This window comes from Salmo trutta, chromosome 8 (genome assembly GCF_901001165.1).
Source record: "Salmo trutta chromosome 8, fSalTru1.1, whole genome shotgun sequence".
Classification (NCBI taxonomy): Eukaryota; Metazoa; Chordata; class Actinopteri; order Salmoniformes; family Salmonidae; genus Salmo; species Salmo trutta.
In genome coordinates this window covers 10,973,753-10,989,768 of record NC_042964.1, presented here as the reverse complement: position 1 = coordinate 10,989,768, position 16,016 = coordinate 10,973,753, and the positions used below count along the sequence as shown (strand labels likewise).

At 44.7% G+C, this 16,016-nt stretch overlaps 1 protein-coding gene across 3 annotated transcripts; it reads right to left on the bottom strand.

Moving 5' to 3' along the window:
* Positions 1–720: 720 nt before the first annotated feature.
* Positions 721–15,899, bottom strand: c8h11orf68 (chromosome 8 C11orf68 homolog). 3 transcript variants are annotated; one of them, XM_029759907.1, is made up of 2 exons: positions 15,835–15,899; positions 721–2,104 (listed from the first exon to the last, which is right to left on the bottom strand). In XM_029759907.1, the coding sequence occupies exon 2, from the start codon at positions 2,035–2,037 to the stop codon at positions 1,273–1,275; it is 765 nt and encodes a 254-aa protein (XP_029615767.1). In that variant the 5' UTR covers positions 2,038–2,104; positions 15,835–15,899; the 3' UTR covers positions 721–1,272. The 3 variants fall into 3 exon arrangements, with proteins under 3 accessions (XP_029615767.1, XP_029615768.1, XP_029615769.1); XM_029759908.1 differs by lacking the exon at positions 15,835–15,899 and adding an exon at positions 14,690–15,822; XM_029759909.1 differs by lacking the exon at positions 15,835–15,899 and adding an exon at positions 13,072–13,124.
* Between the last annotated feature and the right edge of the window lie 117 nt (positions 15,900–16,016).

Below are 16,016 nucleotides of genomic sequence, written 5' to 3'. Positions count from 1 at the left end.
ACACTTGTATAATATTTTGTACAAGTATATATGCAGGCAGAAGATTTGATTAATTGAAACATTTGGGTTTGCTAAGTGATTGTACATGTTGCCTACTACACTTCCCACAATGTCACTCAATATAGTATAAATAATTCTCAAGGAGCCGCCCCTTTTTTTTTTTTTAATTCTCGCCTAAAATGACATACCCAAATCTAACTGCCTGTAGCAAGGATATGCATATTCTTGATACCATTTGAAAGGAAACACTTTGAAGTATGTGGAAATGTGAACAACACAGCTCTTGTAAGTTGGTACAAAAAAAAAACATTGGTTTTTTATTTGTATCATGTTTGAAATGCAAGAGAAAGGTCATGTATTATTCCAGCCCAGGAGCAATTTAGATTTGCCACAAGATGGCAGCAGTGTATGTGCAGTTTTAGACTGATCCAATGAACCATTGCATTTGTTAAACTTTGTATCAAGACTGCCCAATTGGTTTATTATTAACGTTAAGTTCATAACTGTGCACTCTCCTCAAACAATAGCATGGTGTAATAGCTACTGTAAATTGGACAGTGCAGTTAGATTAACAAGAATTTCAGCTTTCTGACAATCAGATATGTCTATGTCCTGGGAAATTCTCGTTACTTACAATCTCATGCTAATCGCATTAACATACATTAGCTCAACCGTCCCATGGGGGACCCACCGATCCTGATAACTGACAATACAACAGAGAACGTTTAAAATAAATTTATTTGGCAATTGTTGTAATTGATAACATTGAGTACAAAACATATGAAAATGGTAAGACATTTTTATTACAGATACCGTGACATCTTTGTAGTACAGCAACCTTTGTAAATGTTAAAAAGGTACAGAATCACAACAAAACATGCATGTATTCAGTCACTGCATGACCAGTGACAAGCTCTGGTTTCAGAGTTGTGGATGGCAGCTGCACTACCGAATAAGTCAATTAAAAGACTTGATTTACAACATTTTTGTTGAAGTAGTAAAACATTTTTGCTTGTATGGTAGACAATATAATCTGAATCTTGAAGCACCCTGCAATGAACTATGGCAAGAAATCTGAAATTAATTTCAGCACAATGAACAAGTCTGCTTCGAGACATAGGAAGAACTCAAAAATATTAAACCCCATACTTCGGGGAATTAACTGAACCCAAGTCAGAAGTACAGTACTGTACAACATAGCCTGACTCATGGCATGTGTCCAACATTAAGTGCTTGTTTAGCAATAGCAAACTATCCTCCCACTCTCCTTTCCTAGGTGACCTCCAGATTGGTGACTTTGTTGACGATGTGGGAACGCCGGGGCACACACTCCAGGTCGTACTTGCTCTCGTAGATGGTGGGGCAGAGATTCCAGCGGTTGTTGCGGTAAATACCCAGGTAAGTGTAAACATCCGGCTTGAAGGACAGCGAGCACTTGACCCCCGTTGCCCGGATGACTGCATCCAGCCTCATCACCTCATTCTCGTCTGTGAAGTCCTTGTTATAGGAACAGATGACGTGCTTACGGTCAGACTTGGGGTCACGCGGGCTCACCTTGGTCTGGAAGATCTTCCCTTCCAGGGCTGCTCTGGCCACACACTCCCAGGCATGGTCCACCTTGAAGCCTGAGTCCAGGTGCATCAGCCACTTGCCGGTGAGCACCCCGTGGTTCAGTGCCAGTTCCTTCACAGTCTGGAAGGTGATGGTTCTCCCGCTGGTCAGCAGCCTCTCCCAGCTCGCCTGGAGTCCAATGACATCCCCTGTGGCAGGGCAGTGGCCCGGGCCCAACACAGCGATCCACCCCACAGGTCCTTTACCACTCTCCTCGTCCCCGAAACGCCCCACCTGGGATGGCCTGTTGGTCTCCAGCCAGCCGTCAAACTCAGCTGCAGGCGTTTTGCGAGAGTCAAATATGATCCAGGGGTCTGTGTCTGCAGCCATGGATTCTGCTGCATAGCTCTCTGCAGATAATGGCTCTGGGTTCTCCACCTCTGCACCCTCCTTTGGGACATCTTCCTCCACCTGAACATCCTCCATGGTGGAATCTCAACAAGGGGTTCGTGGGGTGGGTTCTCAGCAATGGTCAAATGGGTGCACAATTTTCCTGTAGATAAGCATGGATGTTAGTTTGAGTAGGAAAAGTTATAAAACCTTGTTCATGAGAACACTGCCTTTGCACTCATCCCAAACAAGCATACAACAAAGAGCATGGAAAGCCCACAATGAGCTCGTACAACCAAAAGATGGAAGCTGTTTTTGCCTAGCTTTGTTAAACAGCTAGCTAGCTCATTAGCATGGATAAATATTTACATTTTACTTGTATGAACAGAGCAACTTAAAGTATGGTAATGAAATGTTTCTGTACTAAGGTAGCTGGCCAGCTAGCAATGTTTAAGCCTGCTCAAGCCTCCATGATTTCAATGTAGCTAGCAAAACTTTGAAAACACCCCGTATACAAAATAGCATGTAGCCTAGCGAACGGTATCTAAGCAAAAAAGTCCTCTCACTGTCAACTGCGTTTATTTTCAACAAACTTAACATGTGTAAATATTTGTATGAACATCACAAGATTCAACAACTGTGACAAACTGAACAAGTTCCACAGACATGTGACTAACAGAAATGAAATAATGTGTCCCTGAACAAGTGTGGCCACCAGCTGCATGAAGTACTGCAGTGCATCTCCTCATGAACTGCACCAGATTTGCCAGTTCTTGCTGTGAGATGTTACCCCACTCTTCCACCAAGGCACCTACAAGTTCCCGGACATTTCTTGGGGCGGAATGGCCCTAGCCCTCACCCTCCGATCCAACAGGTCCCAGACATGCTCAATGGGATTGAGATCCGGGCTCTTCGCTGGCCATGGCAGAACAGTGACATTCCTATCTTGCAGGAAATCACGCACAGAACAAGCAGTATGGCAGGTGGCATTGTCATGCTGGAGGACCATGTCAGGATGAGCCTGCAGGAAGGGTACCACGAGGGAGAATGTCTTCCCTGTAACGCACAGCGTTGAGATTGCCTGCAATGACAACAAGCTCAGTCCGATGATGCTGTGACACACCGCCCCAGACCATGACGGACCCTTCACCTCCAAATCCATCCCTCTCCAGAGTACAGGTCTCGGTGTAACGCTCATTCCTTCGACGATAAAAGCAAATCCGACCATCACCCCTGGTGACACAACCGCGACTCGTCATTGAAGAGCACTTTTTGGTCCAGCGACGGTGGGTTTGTGCCCATAGGCGACGTTCTTGCCGGTGATGTCTGGTGAGGACCTGCCTTACAACAGGCCTACAAGCCGTCAGTCCAGCCTCTCGCGTACAGTCTGAGCACTGATGGAGAGATTGTGCTTTCCTGGTGTAACTCGGGTAGTTGTTGCCATCCTGTACCTGTCCCGCAGGTGTGATGTTCAGATGTACCGATCCTGTGCAGGTGTTGTTACACGTGGTCTGCCATTGCGAGGATGATCAGCTGTCTGTCCTGTCTCCCTATCTTAAGCATCTCACAGTACAGACATTGCAATTTGTTGCCCTAGACACATCTGTAGTTCTCACGCCTCCTTGCAGCATGCCCATGGCACGTTCACGCAGATGAGCAGGGACCCTGGGCATCTTTCCTTTGGTGTTTTTCAGAGTCAGTAGAAAGGCCTCTTTAGTGTCCAAATTTTTCATAACTGTGACCTTAATTGCCTACAGTCTGTAAGCCGTTAGTGTCTTAACAGCCGTTCCACAGGTGCGTGTTCATTAATTGTTTATGGTTCATTGAACAACATTTTACATTTACATTTTAGTCATTTAGCAGACGCTCTTATCCAGAGCGACTTACAGTAGTGAATGCATACATTTCATGCATTTATAAAAAATTTGTACTGGTCCCCCGTGAGAATCGAACCCACAACCCTGGCGTTGCACACACCATGCTCTACCAACTGAGCCACAGGGAATGACCAACAAGCATGGGAAACGGTGTTTAAACCCTTTACAATGAAGATCTGTGAAGTTATTTGGATTTTTACAAATGATCTTTGAAAGACAGGGTCATGAAAAGGGGACGTTTCTTTTTTTGCTGAATTTATTCGAAAAATAACGAAGGTTACGTATTTAACCATTTATGTGGATCACTCGTGTAATGCGTGTAACCACTTGTGTGGATCATGTGGATAACTCCAATATGGTATCCTTCCGCGCGGCAGGATACATTGCGTAATAATTTCCGATTAGTCCCATGTAGTGCTGCGGCTGACCCCCTTAAATGTGCTGACCCAACGCCAAACTACTTCCACCTTGTGTCCTTTGAAGCACTGTAGATCAGACAGAGGATTTGAGTGATCCAATAGCTCAAATAACCATAGTTACATACATAACCTTCGTTATGTAGCACTATATTGGATCACTCCAATATGGTATCACAATACCAGATTCAAATCGGTGAACTAGATAAGGGTCAGACAGAGAACAAAGTCCCGTAGGACTGAGCTCAGGGCAGTCATAGTTGCTATGTCCCTCTGTCCCCACTCAGGGAAATGGAGGCAACACCAAGCACAGGGCAACATTGATTCGATAGTAACTAGAAAAAGGTGCTAGATGATGCCCAACTGGCTAAAGCGCACGTCATTGAGGGGAACTCCTTGCAGCAGTGCCCACGATGTAGCTAGTCCGCTAGTAGAATGCACCACTACAGCAGAAGCCGCGGGAGGAGCATTTGACAAATGTTAGGGCCGGTTCACGTCTGTCAAACAGGACCTTCGACAAGAATGAGGGGTTAAGACGGAGGGTGAAATTCCTCGTCTGGACTAATTCTGAAATGCCTTCAGTGCTCACTGAAAAGGCATGAAGTTTACTCACCCTCTTAGTGGAGGTAATAGCCAACAGGAATGCCCTCTTCATGGATAGGTGCTTCAAAGTCATCGACTCTAGGGGCTCAAGGGCGACTAAGCAAGTGCTGACAGCACCACGTCAACGTTCCAGTTTGGACACTGACGTCGAACTCCCTTCATAAAATTTGGAGAGCAATGGGTAGCCAGCCACAGGTCCCACTTGGCCTTCATCATGACGGCTAAATACACTAAATGATTCCGCTCGGCCCAGATCAAGCAGTGACTGAAAACCGTTTGCACATATTGCTCTCAAACCAGGTACAGAATATGCCCCACCACATTTCATTTGACGCATTGGTGGAAGAAACCATGGCGCTCTGCAGCGTGTTCACCACATTGTCCTGAAGGCCAAGACTGGTCCACTAACACCTCTGAGGCCAAGCCCGAAGCGTCAGGTCCGGATGCCAGTGGCCCCCCAGCCTGAAGAGAACGTCGGGCCTTAAGGGCAGCTGCCATGGGGTCCCTGAGAGGCCGAACCATTGGAAAGCGTAAAGCAGCATCTCTCAAGAGCATGTCTGCTGCATTGTTCAAGAACCCTGGGATGTGTGCTCCTTTGAGCAATGCCGAACGGGTCTGAGCCCACGGCAAGAGCTCCCGAACCATTGGATTAAGAAATGCTGTCCTACCAGGTAGGGCTGGAATTGTTGAAGAGCTAGGCAAACCACCCTGAGCTCCAGCGTCCAACTGCCTCTGAACAACGCACCTCAACCTGTCAGAGGCTTCAGTGCACACCAGCTCTCTGCAGTGGACTCGGGTCAGGCTCACACCCTTTACCAGGAAGGAGCAGGATAGCCACTTGGATGAGGTCCTCAAACAATCACTAATCAAACAGTTGACGGTGTCTGTGTTGTTTTGGAGGCCGCCCGCGGGAGTTGAACCATCGCTTGAGTGGCCTGATGGAGAATGCCCAGTGGAACCAACAGTGAAGCCACCAATTTTGTTACTCTCGCCTAAGGGAGATGTGCCCTCATGAGAGTCGAGTCTATGGACATCCTGAGGTAGATCACCTTCCGTGAGGGGATCAGGTGACTCTTCTCGTTGAGGGTGAGTCCCATAACACAAATGTGTGTCAAGAGGGTCCTTGTGTCTGTTGTGGCCTGTTCGCTGATGGGGCAGACTATCCAAACATCCAGGTAAGGCAGTTAACTCCTACAGTAGAATGTGCCACCACAGCAAAAGGCAAAGGCCGGCAAGACGGCCAAAATGCTGCAGTAACAGTGTCCACCATGCAATGTGAGAATCCAGTTGGATAGGCCCTTGCCCAACACTCTCACCATAGTTGCCTGATAAAGCTTTCGTATTGCCTGCGTCTGAAAAGTGTCCATTGCCCTAGCAAGGCACAACACACTGGGGGAAAAGCCTAGTTCACCCGCAACAGCGAGTGTGGACAACTGCATTGACCGGTTAACGTGTCTGTCAGACAGAACCCTTGGCCAGAATGAGGGATCTGGATGTAGGTAATCTGAACTCCTTCTGAAACACTCAACTAGGAGGGCATTAACACTAGAAAACCAGAACTACAGCGGTGGCCAGCATCGGAGGTCGTAGCCTTCTATCACTGTATTCAGTGCCCATGTGGACTCCACTTGCCTCTGTTTGGCTTTTGGGCCTGTGAGAAGCTGCCAATGCTAGCACCTCAGGGTGACTACAGTGTCACCCTTCCCTGCCTGGCATTTCTCAAGAAAAAAAACCCCCACTGGAAATGGTAGTTTCTCTCTGTGGGAGGATGACATACCCTGCAGTGTAACAAAACAATGGCAACCCCAGCTACACACTGCACAAGACCAGCAGTGGAATCTAGCTGTTACGCCAGTTTCTAAGGGAAACTAGGATAGATATTGTCTGTACTGTAAACTAATGTAACAAAACTACAGTAAACCCAGCTACAGTGCCTTAGGAAAGTATTCAGACCCCTTGACTTTTTCCACATTTTGTTACATTACAGCCTTACTCTAAAATTGATTCAATCCCCCCCCTCCAATCTACACATAATACCCCATAATGACAAAGCAAAAACAGGTCTTTTTTTTGTTGCTAATTCATGAAAATAAAAAAATGAAATAGGCATTTACATAAGTATTCAGTCCGTTTCCTCAGTACTTTGTTAAAGCACCTTTGGCAGCGTTTACAGCATCGAGTCTTCTTGGGTATGACACTACAAGCTTGGCACACCTGTATTTGGGGAGTTTCTCCCATTATTCTCTGCAAACTCCGTCAGGTTGGATGGGGAGCGTTGCTGCTAGGGTTGCAAAGGGTAAAAAAAAAAAAACTTTCCGGAATTTTTCCGTGGGAAGTTAATTTCCTAAATTCCCGGGCAAAAATTCATTAAAAAAAAAGTTAACCTTTCTTGTGTGGGATACACAAGGAAATTATAGGTCTTGTGGCATATTTTGGTTAAACTATCCTCAATTCATAGGAATTGTAACCCTCTGCATGCACAGTGCATTCTTCCATCACATGTACAGCTGATTCTCAAGATCTTGCACACTAATGAGATGCAATTGAGCCCACACTACTACACTGAGCCAAGGACTACATGCTTTCTGGTAAGTTTTGATTACAATACTGGGTGGGGTGAATATATTTTATATGACATACATGATTTTTTGTTAACTAGTAAATAGTAGCCTACAGCAAAGTGTTAAATCATTTCTAACTTGTTAACACTTTCTACTAGTTAGTTTCTGCTACCATGTGAGTTTTAGCTTGCTTGAGCCTGCTAACTGAGGAGTGTTAATTCACCTGTTCCCATACAGGTTTCATTTTTAAACATTTATCTTATCTTACAAAGGAGTTGTTTAATCTAACTGCTTAACTATTTATCTGTACATGGAATTGTATTTAGGGTTTTTCTATTTTTTTCCCTATAATCTTAACAGGAAACTGCCACCATCTGATGTGTGGAGACATTCCACTGCAGCTAATGGAGAGGGAAAAGCTGTGTACATTTGCAAATACTGTGCCAAATCATGTGAAGAATGCAACAAAGATCCAAAATCATTTGGCCAAGTGCATAAAGTTCCCTCAGTGCTTACAACAAGCAACCTCTTGACAAAAGCCACTCCATTTCTGTTCGAGGTGAAAATGATTAATCAGACACCTTATCGATAGCAACAGCTCATGCTCCTCCTGGAATCAGATGTTTTTTTTTACTCAATGGAGGAACGTAGTCAAACGCCGATGAACGTCTTGCTCAAGCTGTGTATGCAACTGGTTCACCTCTGATGCTCACAGGCAATATGTATTGGAAGATATTTCTGAATGTTCTTCGCCCAGCACACACACCTCCAACCAGACATGCTTTATCTACTCATTTGGTGGATGCAGAGTTCAAGTGAAGGTCAAGCAAATCATACAGAAAGCAGACTATTGCAATCGTCTGATGGGTGGTCGAATGTTTGTGGACAAGGAATAATTAACTGCATCATCTCCACCCCTCAACCAGTATTCTACAAGAGCAGACACACCGGTCTCTACACTGCAGATGAGCTGAAGGCAGTCAATGACCTTGGACACCAGAAGGTATTTGCACTGGTGACAGACAATGCTGTGAACATGAAGGCTGCTTGGTCTAAAGTGGAGGAGTCCTACCCTCACATCACACCCATTGGCTGTGCTGCTCATGAATTGAATCTACTCCTCAAAGTAGAGGTCGACCGATTATGATTTTTTTCCCAATGCCGATACGGATTATTGGAGGGCCAAAAAAGCCGCTACGCATTAAATCGGCCATTTTTTTTGTTTGTAATAATGACAATTACAACAATACTGAATGAACTTATTTTAACTTAATACATCAATAAAATCAATTTAGCCTCAAATAATGAAACATGTTCAATTTGGTTTAATTAACGCAAAAACAAAGTGTTGGAGAAGAAAGTAAAAGTGCAATATGTGCCATGTAAAAAAAGCTAACGTTTAAGTTCCTTGCTCAGAACATGAGAACATATGAAAGCTGGTGGTTCCTTTTAACATGAGTCTTCAATATTCCCAGGTAAGAAGTTTTAGGTTGTAGTTATTATAGGAATTATAGGACTATTTCTCTCTATACGATTTGTATTTCATATACCTTTGACTATTGGATGTTCTTATAGGCACTTTAGTATTGCCAGTGTAACAGTATAGCTTCCGTCCCTCTCCTCGCTCCTACCAGGGCTTGAACCAGGAACACATCGATAAAAGCCACCCTCGAAGCAGCATTACCCATGTAGAGCAAGGGAAACTACTCCAAGTCTCAGAGCGAGTGACATTTGAAACGCTATTAGCGCGCACCCGGCTAACTAGCTAGCCATTTCACATCGGTTACACCAGCCTAATCTTGGGAGTTGATAGGCTTGAAGCCATAAACAGCGCAATGCATTGCGAAGGGCCGCTGGCAAAACGGCCAAAAGTGCTATTTTGAATGAATGCTTACGAGCCTGCTGCTGCCTACCATCGCTCAAATCAGACTGCTCTATCAAATAGACTTAATTATAACATAACACACAGAAACACGAGCATTAGGTCATTAATATGGTCGAATCCGGAAACTCTCGAAAACAAAACGTTATTCCTGTTACATTGCACAACCTTCAATGTTATGTCATAATTACGTAAAATTCTGGCAAATTAGTTCGCAACGAGCCAAGCGGCCCAAACTGTTGCATATACCCTGACTGCGTGCAATGAACGCAAAATGACAATTTCACCTGGTTAATATTGCTTGCTAACCTGGATTTCTTTTAGCTAAATATGCAGGTTTAAAAATATATACTTCTGTGTATTGATTTTAATAAAGGCATTGATGTTTATGGTTGGAGCAACGTGTACCTAAGCGATTATATGCAACGTAGGACAGGCTAGATAAACTAGTAATATCAACCATGTGTAGTTAACTAGTGATGATTGATTGATTGTTTTTTATAAGATAAGTTTAATGCTAGCTAGCAACTTACCTTGGCTTCTTACTGCATTCGCGTAACAGGCAGGCTCCTCGTGAAGTGCAATGTAAAGCAGGTGGTTAGAGCGTTGGACTAGTTAACCGTAAAGTTGCAAGATTGAATTCCTGAGCTGACAAGGTAAAAAAAAATCTGTCGTTCTGCCCCTTAACAAGGCAGTTAACCCACCGTTCCTAGGCAGTCATTGAAAATAAGAATGTGTTCTTAACTGACTTGCCTAGTTAAATAAGTCTCTAAAAAAATAAATAATAATTTAAAAAAATTGTTAAACGGCCAAACCGGCATCCAAAAATACCGATTTCCGATTGTTATGAAAACTTGAAATCGGCCCTAATTAGGTCGGCCATTCCGATTAATCGGTCGACCTCTACCTCAAAGACAGCATGGCACTCAAAACAATGGATACTCTACAAGAGAGCCAAGGAAATGGTTAGATATGTGAAGGGTCTTCAATTTATGGCAGCAATCTACATCACCAAGCAATGTGAGATGAATAAGAGCACCACATTGAAGCTGCCCAGCAACACCCATTGGGGTGGTGTTGTCATCATGTTTGACAGTCTCCTGGCGGGGAAGGAGTCTCTCTAAGAAATGGCCATATCAGTCTGCCGATATGCACAGCCCCATCAAGAGGATCTTCCTGGATGATGCATTTTGGGAGAGAGTGCTAAGCAGCCTGAAACCTATAGCAGTAGCCATTTCACAGATTGAGGGAGACAATGCTACCCTGTCTGATGTTTAGACTCTGCTTGCAGATGTAAGAGAAGAAATCCGTACTGCCCTGCCCACTTCACTGTTGCTCCAAACAGAGGAAACTGCAGTTCTGAAATACATCAAAAAGCGTGAAGACTTCTGCCTGAAGCCCATACACACCGCAGCGTACATGTTGGACCCCAAGTATGTTAGCGAGAGCATCCTGTCTGGTGCAGAGATCAACAAGGCCTATGGTGTCAACACTACCGTGTCTCGCCACCTTGACCTGGATGAGGGCAAGGTTCTTGGCAGTCTGGCAAAGTACACTTCCAAGCCAGGGCTTTGGGATGGAGATGCAATATGGCAGTCGTGCCAACATATCTCATCAGCCACCTGGTGGAAGGGACTTTGTGGATCTGAGGCACTTTCCCTTGTTGCCTCCAATATCCTCCAATCCCACCAACATCAGCCGCCTCAAAGCGCAACTGGTCCTTGTTTGGGAACACACACCAAAGCATGCTTTTTAGTGGATCGTGCAATCTGAGGCTTTTTGAGCCTGACAACGAGCCATCAACAAGATTGGAAAGTGACAGTGAAGATGAGGCTTCAGAGTCTGACGTTCAAGAGATGGACATTGGGGTGGTCCAGGGAGAAGACATGGAATCCTGAGAGGAAGACAACCAAAGCTTTAGTTTCTAGACTATCATTTCACAGATGTTGAAAAATGTTTTTGGGCATGCGATGCATTACATTTTGGATCATTCAATGTTCCCTTTTGTTGTTCTGTGAAATCATCCCATGTGAAGAGTCAATTTGTAACTAAATTGTTTTGTTTTTTTCTATTGGAAGGACTTAAGTAGACATGGCAAATGATTAAGGTAAAAGGTTTGTTTGTCTCCATATGATATGTTACATAAACTCAGCAAAAAAAGGAACGCCCCTTTTCAGGACCCTGTCTTTCAAAGAATTCGTAAAAATCCAAATAACTTTACAGATCTTCATTGTAAAGGGTTTAAATACTGTTTCCCATGCTTGTTCAATGAACCATAAACAATTAATGAACATCCACCTGTGGAACGGTCGTTAAGACACTAGCAGTTTACAGACGGTAGGCAATTAAGGTCACAGTTATGAAAACTTAGGACACTAAAGAGGCCTTTCTACGGACTCTGAAAAATACCAAAAGAAAGATGCCCAGGGTCCCTCCCTGCTCATCTGCGTGAATGTGCCTTAGGCATGCTGCAAGGAGGCATGAGGACTGCAATATCCGTACTGTGAGACGCCGAATACAGCGCTACAGGGAGACAGGACGGACAGCTGATCGTCCTCGCAGTGGCAGACCACGTGAAACACCTGCACAGGATTGGCACAGCTGAACATCACACCTGCGGGACAGATACAGGATGGCAACAACAACTGCCCGAGTTACACCAGGAACACACAATCCTTCCATCAGTGCTCAGACTGTCCACAATAGGCTGAGAGAAAATGGACTGAGGGCTTGTAGGCCTGTTGTATGGCAGGTCCTCATCAGACATCGCCGGCAACAACGTCGCCTATGGGCAAACCCACCGTCGCTGGACCAGACAGGACTGGCAAAAAGTGCTCTTCACTGACGAGTCGTGGTTTTGTCTCACCAGGGGTGATGGTCAGATTCGCATTTATTGTCAAAGGAATGAGCGTTACACCGAGGCCTGTACTCTGGAGCGGGATCGATTTGGAGGTGGAGGGTCCGTCATGGTCTGGGGGAGGTGTGTCACAGCATCATCAGAATGAGCTTGTTGTCATTGCAGGCAATCTCAACGCTGTGCGTTACAGGGAAGACATTCTCCTCCCTCATGTGGTACCCTTCCTGCAGGCTCATCCTGACATGATCCTCCAGCATGACAATGCCACCTGCCATACTGCTTGTTCTGTGCGTGATTTCCTTCAAGACAGGAATGTCACTGTCCTGCCATGGCCAGCGAAGAGCCAGGATCTCAATCCCATTGAGCATATCTGGGACCTGTTGGATCGGAGGGTGAGGGCTAGGGCTATTCCCCCCAGAAATGTCCGGGAACTTGCAGGTGCCTTGGTGGAAGAGTGGGGTAACATCTCACAGCAAAAACTGGCAAATCTGGTGCAGTCCATGAGGAGGAGATACAATGCAGTGCTTAATGCAGCTGGTGGCCACACCAGATACTGACTTACTTTTGATTTTGAACCCCCCTTTGTTCAAGGACACATTATTCCATTTCTGTTAGTTACATGTCTGTGGAACTTGTTCAGTTTATGTCACAGTTGTTGAATCTTATGTTCATGCAAATATTTACAAAGGTTAAGTCCTGAAAATAAATGCAGTTGACAGTGAGAGGACTTTGTTGCCGAGTTTAAATCCAATGCAAAAAAACCATCTACATTTATAGTATTAATTCCCATATATCCCCACATAAAGTTTCCACCTCTGAATATTCCCCAAAATGTGCAACCCTAGTTGCTGCCCAGCTATTTTCAAATCAAAGTTTATTTGTCACGTGCCCCAAATACAACAGGTGTAGACCTTAAAGTGAAATGCTTACTTACAGGCTCTAACCAATAGTTGAAAAAAGGTATTAGGTGAACAGCACTGGTCATCCCCAAAGCCAACACCTCCTATGGCCGCCTTTCCTTCCAGTTCTCTGCTGCCAGTGACTAGAACGAATTGCAAAAATCGCTGAAGCTGGAGACTAACTTTAAACATCAGCTATCTGAGCAGCTAACCGATCGCTGCAGCTGTACATAGTTCATCTGTAAATAGCCCACCCAATCTAACTACCTCATCCTCATATTGTTTTTAATTTACTTTGCCTCTCTTGCACACCAGTATCACTACTTACACACCATCATCTGCTCATCTATCACTTCAGTGTTAATCTGCTAAATTGTAATTACTTTGCTACTATGGCCTATTTATTGCCATACCTCCTCATGCCATTTGCACACACTGTATATAGACTTTCTTTTTCCCCCCAATTGTGTTAGACTGTACGCTTGTTTATTCCATGTAACTGTTTCTGCCGCACTGCTTTGCTTTATCTTGGCCAGGTCGCAGTTGTAAATGAGAACTTGTTCTCAACTAGTTTACCTGGTTAAATAAAGGTGAAATAAAAAAATAAATTTAAAAAAAGTTTCCAATTAAGGGATATTTACAGTCTGTACTGTAAAGTAGTGCAACAGAACTATAGTAAACACAGCTACACACTGAAACCCTTAGTGTAATAGTGCGGAGATGTGAGTTTCCAAGGGAAACATTACTGTAAAACAGCAACAAAAACTATCAACCCAGCAACTACGTAAAAAAAAAAAAGTAAACTCACTATGGCCGGGCTAATATTACTGTCTATAGTATAGAATGGCATCTGCAGTATCAGCCTAGTCTCATTATCTGAAGGCAATGAGAAGCTTTTCGTTGTGGAAAGCTAAGCCAACAGTGTAAACTGCCTGACCATAAAGGGGCAGGGCATTCTACCTCAAACACGTTTATAGCTTATTTCTTGCTTTATACGTGGAGGTGCTGGTTGGCAGGACTTCAGGAAAGTGTGTTTATAACTGTGCTTAGCCCTGCAATGGTCACCTCTCGTTAAGCTTGCTACTTTGCATAGCTCGTTCACCGTGGAACACACAAGAGTCTAGGCAACATGGCTGCACCCTGTGAGAGATGAAACGTGGTGCACCTCGCATCACCTAGTTCACTCAAGGGAGAACTGCAAGCCCGCCAGAGCAAAACAAACAGTCTCCCTATCTTGCGGGGTAGGCACAGTCCCCAAAGCCGAAGGCTATTACCGGGAGGGTTCTGGGGACAGACAAGTCAGACAACTAAGACAAACCCTCAGTGCCGCAATACTGGTAGACGAAACCGAGTAGCGCCCAGGTTGGTACACTGTCACAAGTAATAAAAACAAGGACAAAACACAAACTAGATGGCACAAGCCATTCCGAGTGGGGGGACAGCAGAGCACCCTGATGGAGAGACTAGCTAGCTGTTCCAAGATATTGAATAGCTGCGGGTATACTTCTGCACTTTTACACTAGCAGAGCTCTTACCATGCAAATTCTCTGGAATGAGCCAAGAAAAGGAAGAGGGTCAGCCGCAGTACTACCTGGTACTAACCTGAAATTCTGGCTGCATTTCAAATGCGGAAAAGACAAACCCTCCACTTACCCTTGCCTTATGCCCTTGTGGGAATCCTCGCTGCAATCTTTTCCACCGGTCCAAACAATTGGCCAAGCAAGTGACGTTGGCCCCTCAGCCCTCGTTTGTGATAAGAGTGTAAGATTCTATTCACTCCAGGGCCTAAAACGCCCCATAATTCGATTCGAAGATTACGTCCGCCAAAACTTAAAACCAACATCAAGTCACCATACAATTAAGTAAAAACAAATCTAAAGTTCAAAATTGTGCTACTAATGCACGACAGCACAAACACGTAATGACGTTTTTTGTTCGTTTAGCTTTAGGAAATGCTAGCTAGGGCATACAACTTTCCCTGACATCATTTACATTACATTTAGCAGACATCACACTTAGACGTTGTAATTTTCGATTTTTCCCGATATCGTCGGATGGCTAGTATTCGATGTCTGCATTTCATATCATGGCTAGATGACAACGCATCCGCAATCAAAATTGACAGAGCGCATATAAAAGCACACACACAGCTACCGGTGGTTCCATGATTAATGAAAACACATTCGTTGGACTAACTTTAAGCCAAGGTCGACCATTTAAAATTCATTCCTTCTTCCCTCGCACCTTGCCCTACAAGTGTCAACTCGTCATCATACCGCATGATATGTTATCAGAAGTGTTCACTTAATTTGAGGGCTGACGGGGGAAGGTGTGTTTGGACTGAAGCCAGTTGGTGTTTGGACTGAAGCATCTTACTGGGAATGTATCCTGCCGCGCTAAATAATACCATGTTGGAGTGATCCAATATAGTGCTATGTAACACACATGAGTCTAGACGACTGCGCCTCATGACACCTAGTTCATTCTCAGGGAGAACTGCAAGCCCGCCGAAATGAAACATGCAGTCTCCGGATCTAGTGGGGTAGGCGCGGTACCCGAACCCGAGGGCTATGACCAGGAGGGTTCTGGTGGACAGACAACTAAGACAAACCCTCAGCATCACAATACTGGATATACAAAACCGAGTATCGCCCAGGTTAGTAATAAAAACAAGGACGAAAACCAAACGAGATAGCACAAACTAAACCGAGTGGGGGGGACAGCAGAGCACCTTGATGGAGAGGCTAGCTAACTGCGGGTATTACTTATACGCTTATACACTAACATAGAGCTCTTACCAAACGAATCCCCGCTGGAAAGAGCCGAGAAAATGAAGAGATGGAAGTAGTGCGCCGACAGTTATTTAAGGGTGTCAGCCGCAGCACTACCCGGTACACCAGACTAACCTGAAATTCTTACTCGGGGTGTATCCTGCCGCACGGAAGGAGTGATCCAATATAGTGCCACATTACATTTGTAT

Bases quoted from the DNA above. Each gene is read 5' to 3' on its own strand.
- c8h11orf68 (XM_029759907.1), bottom strand. From the start codon at position 2,037: ATGGAGGATGTTCAGGTGGAGGAAGATGTCCCAAAGGAGGGTGCAGAG.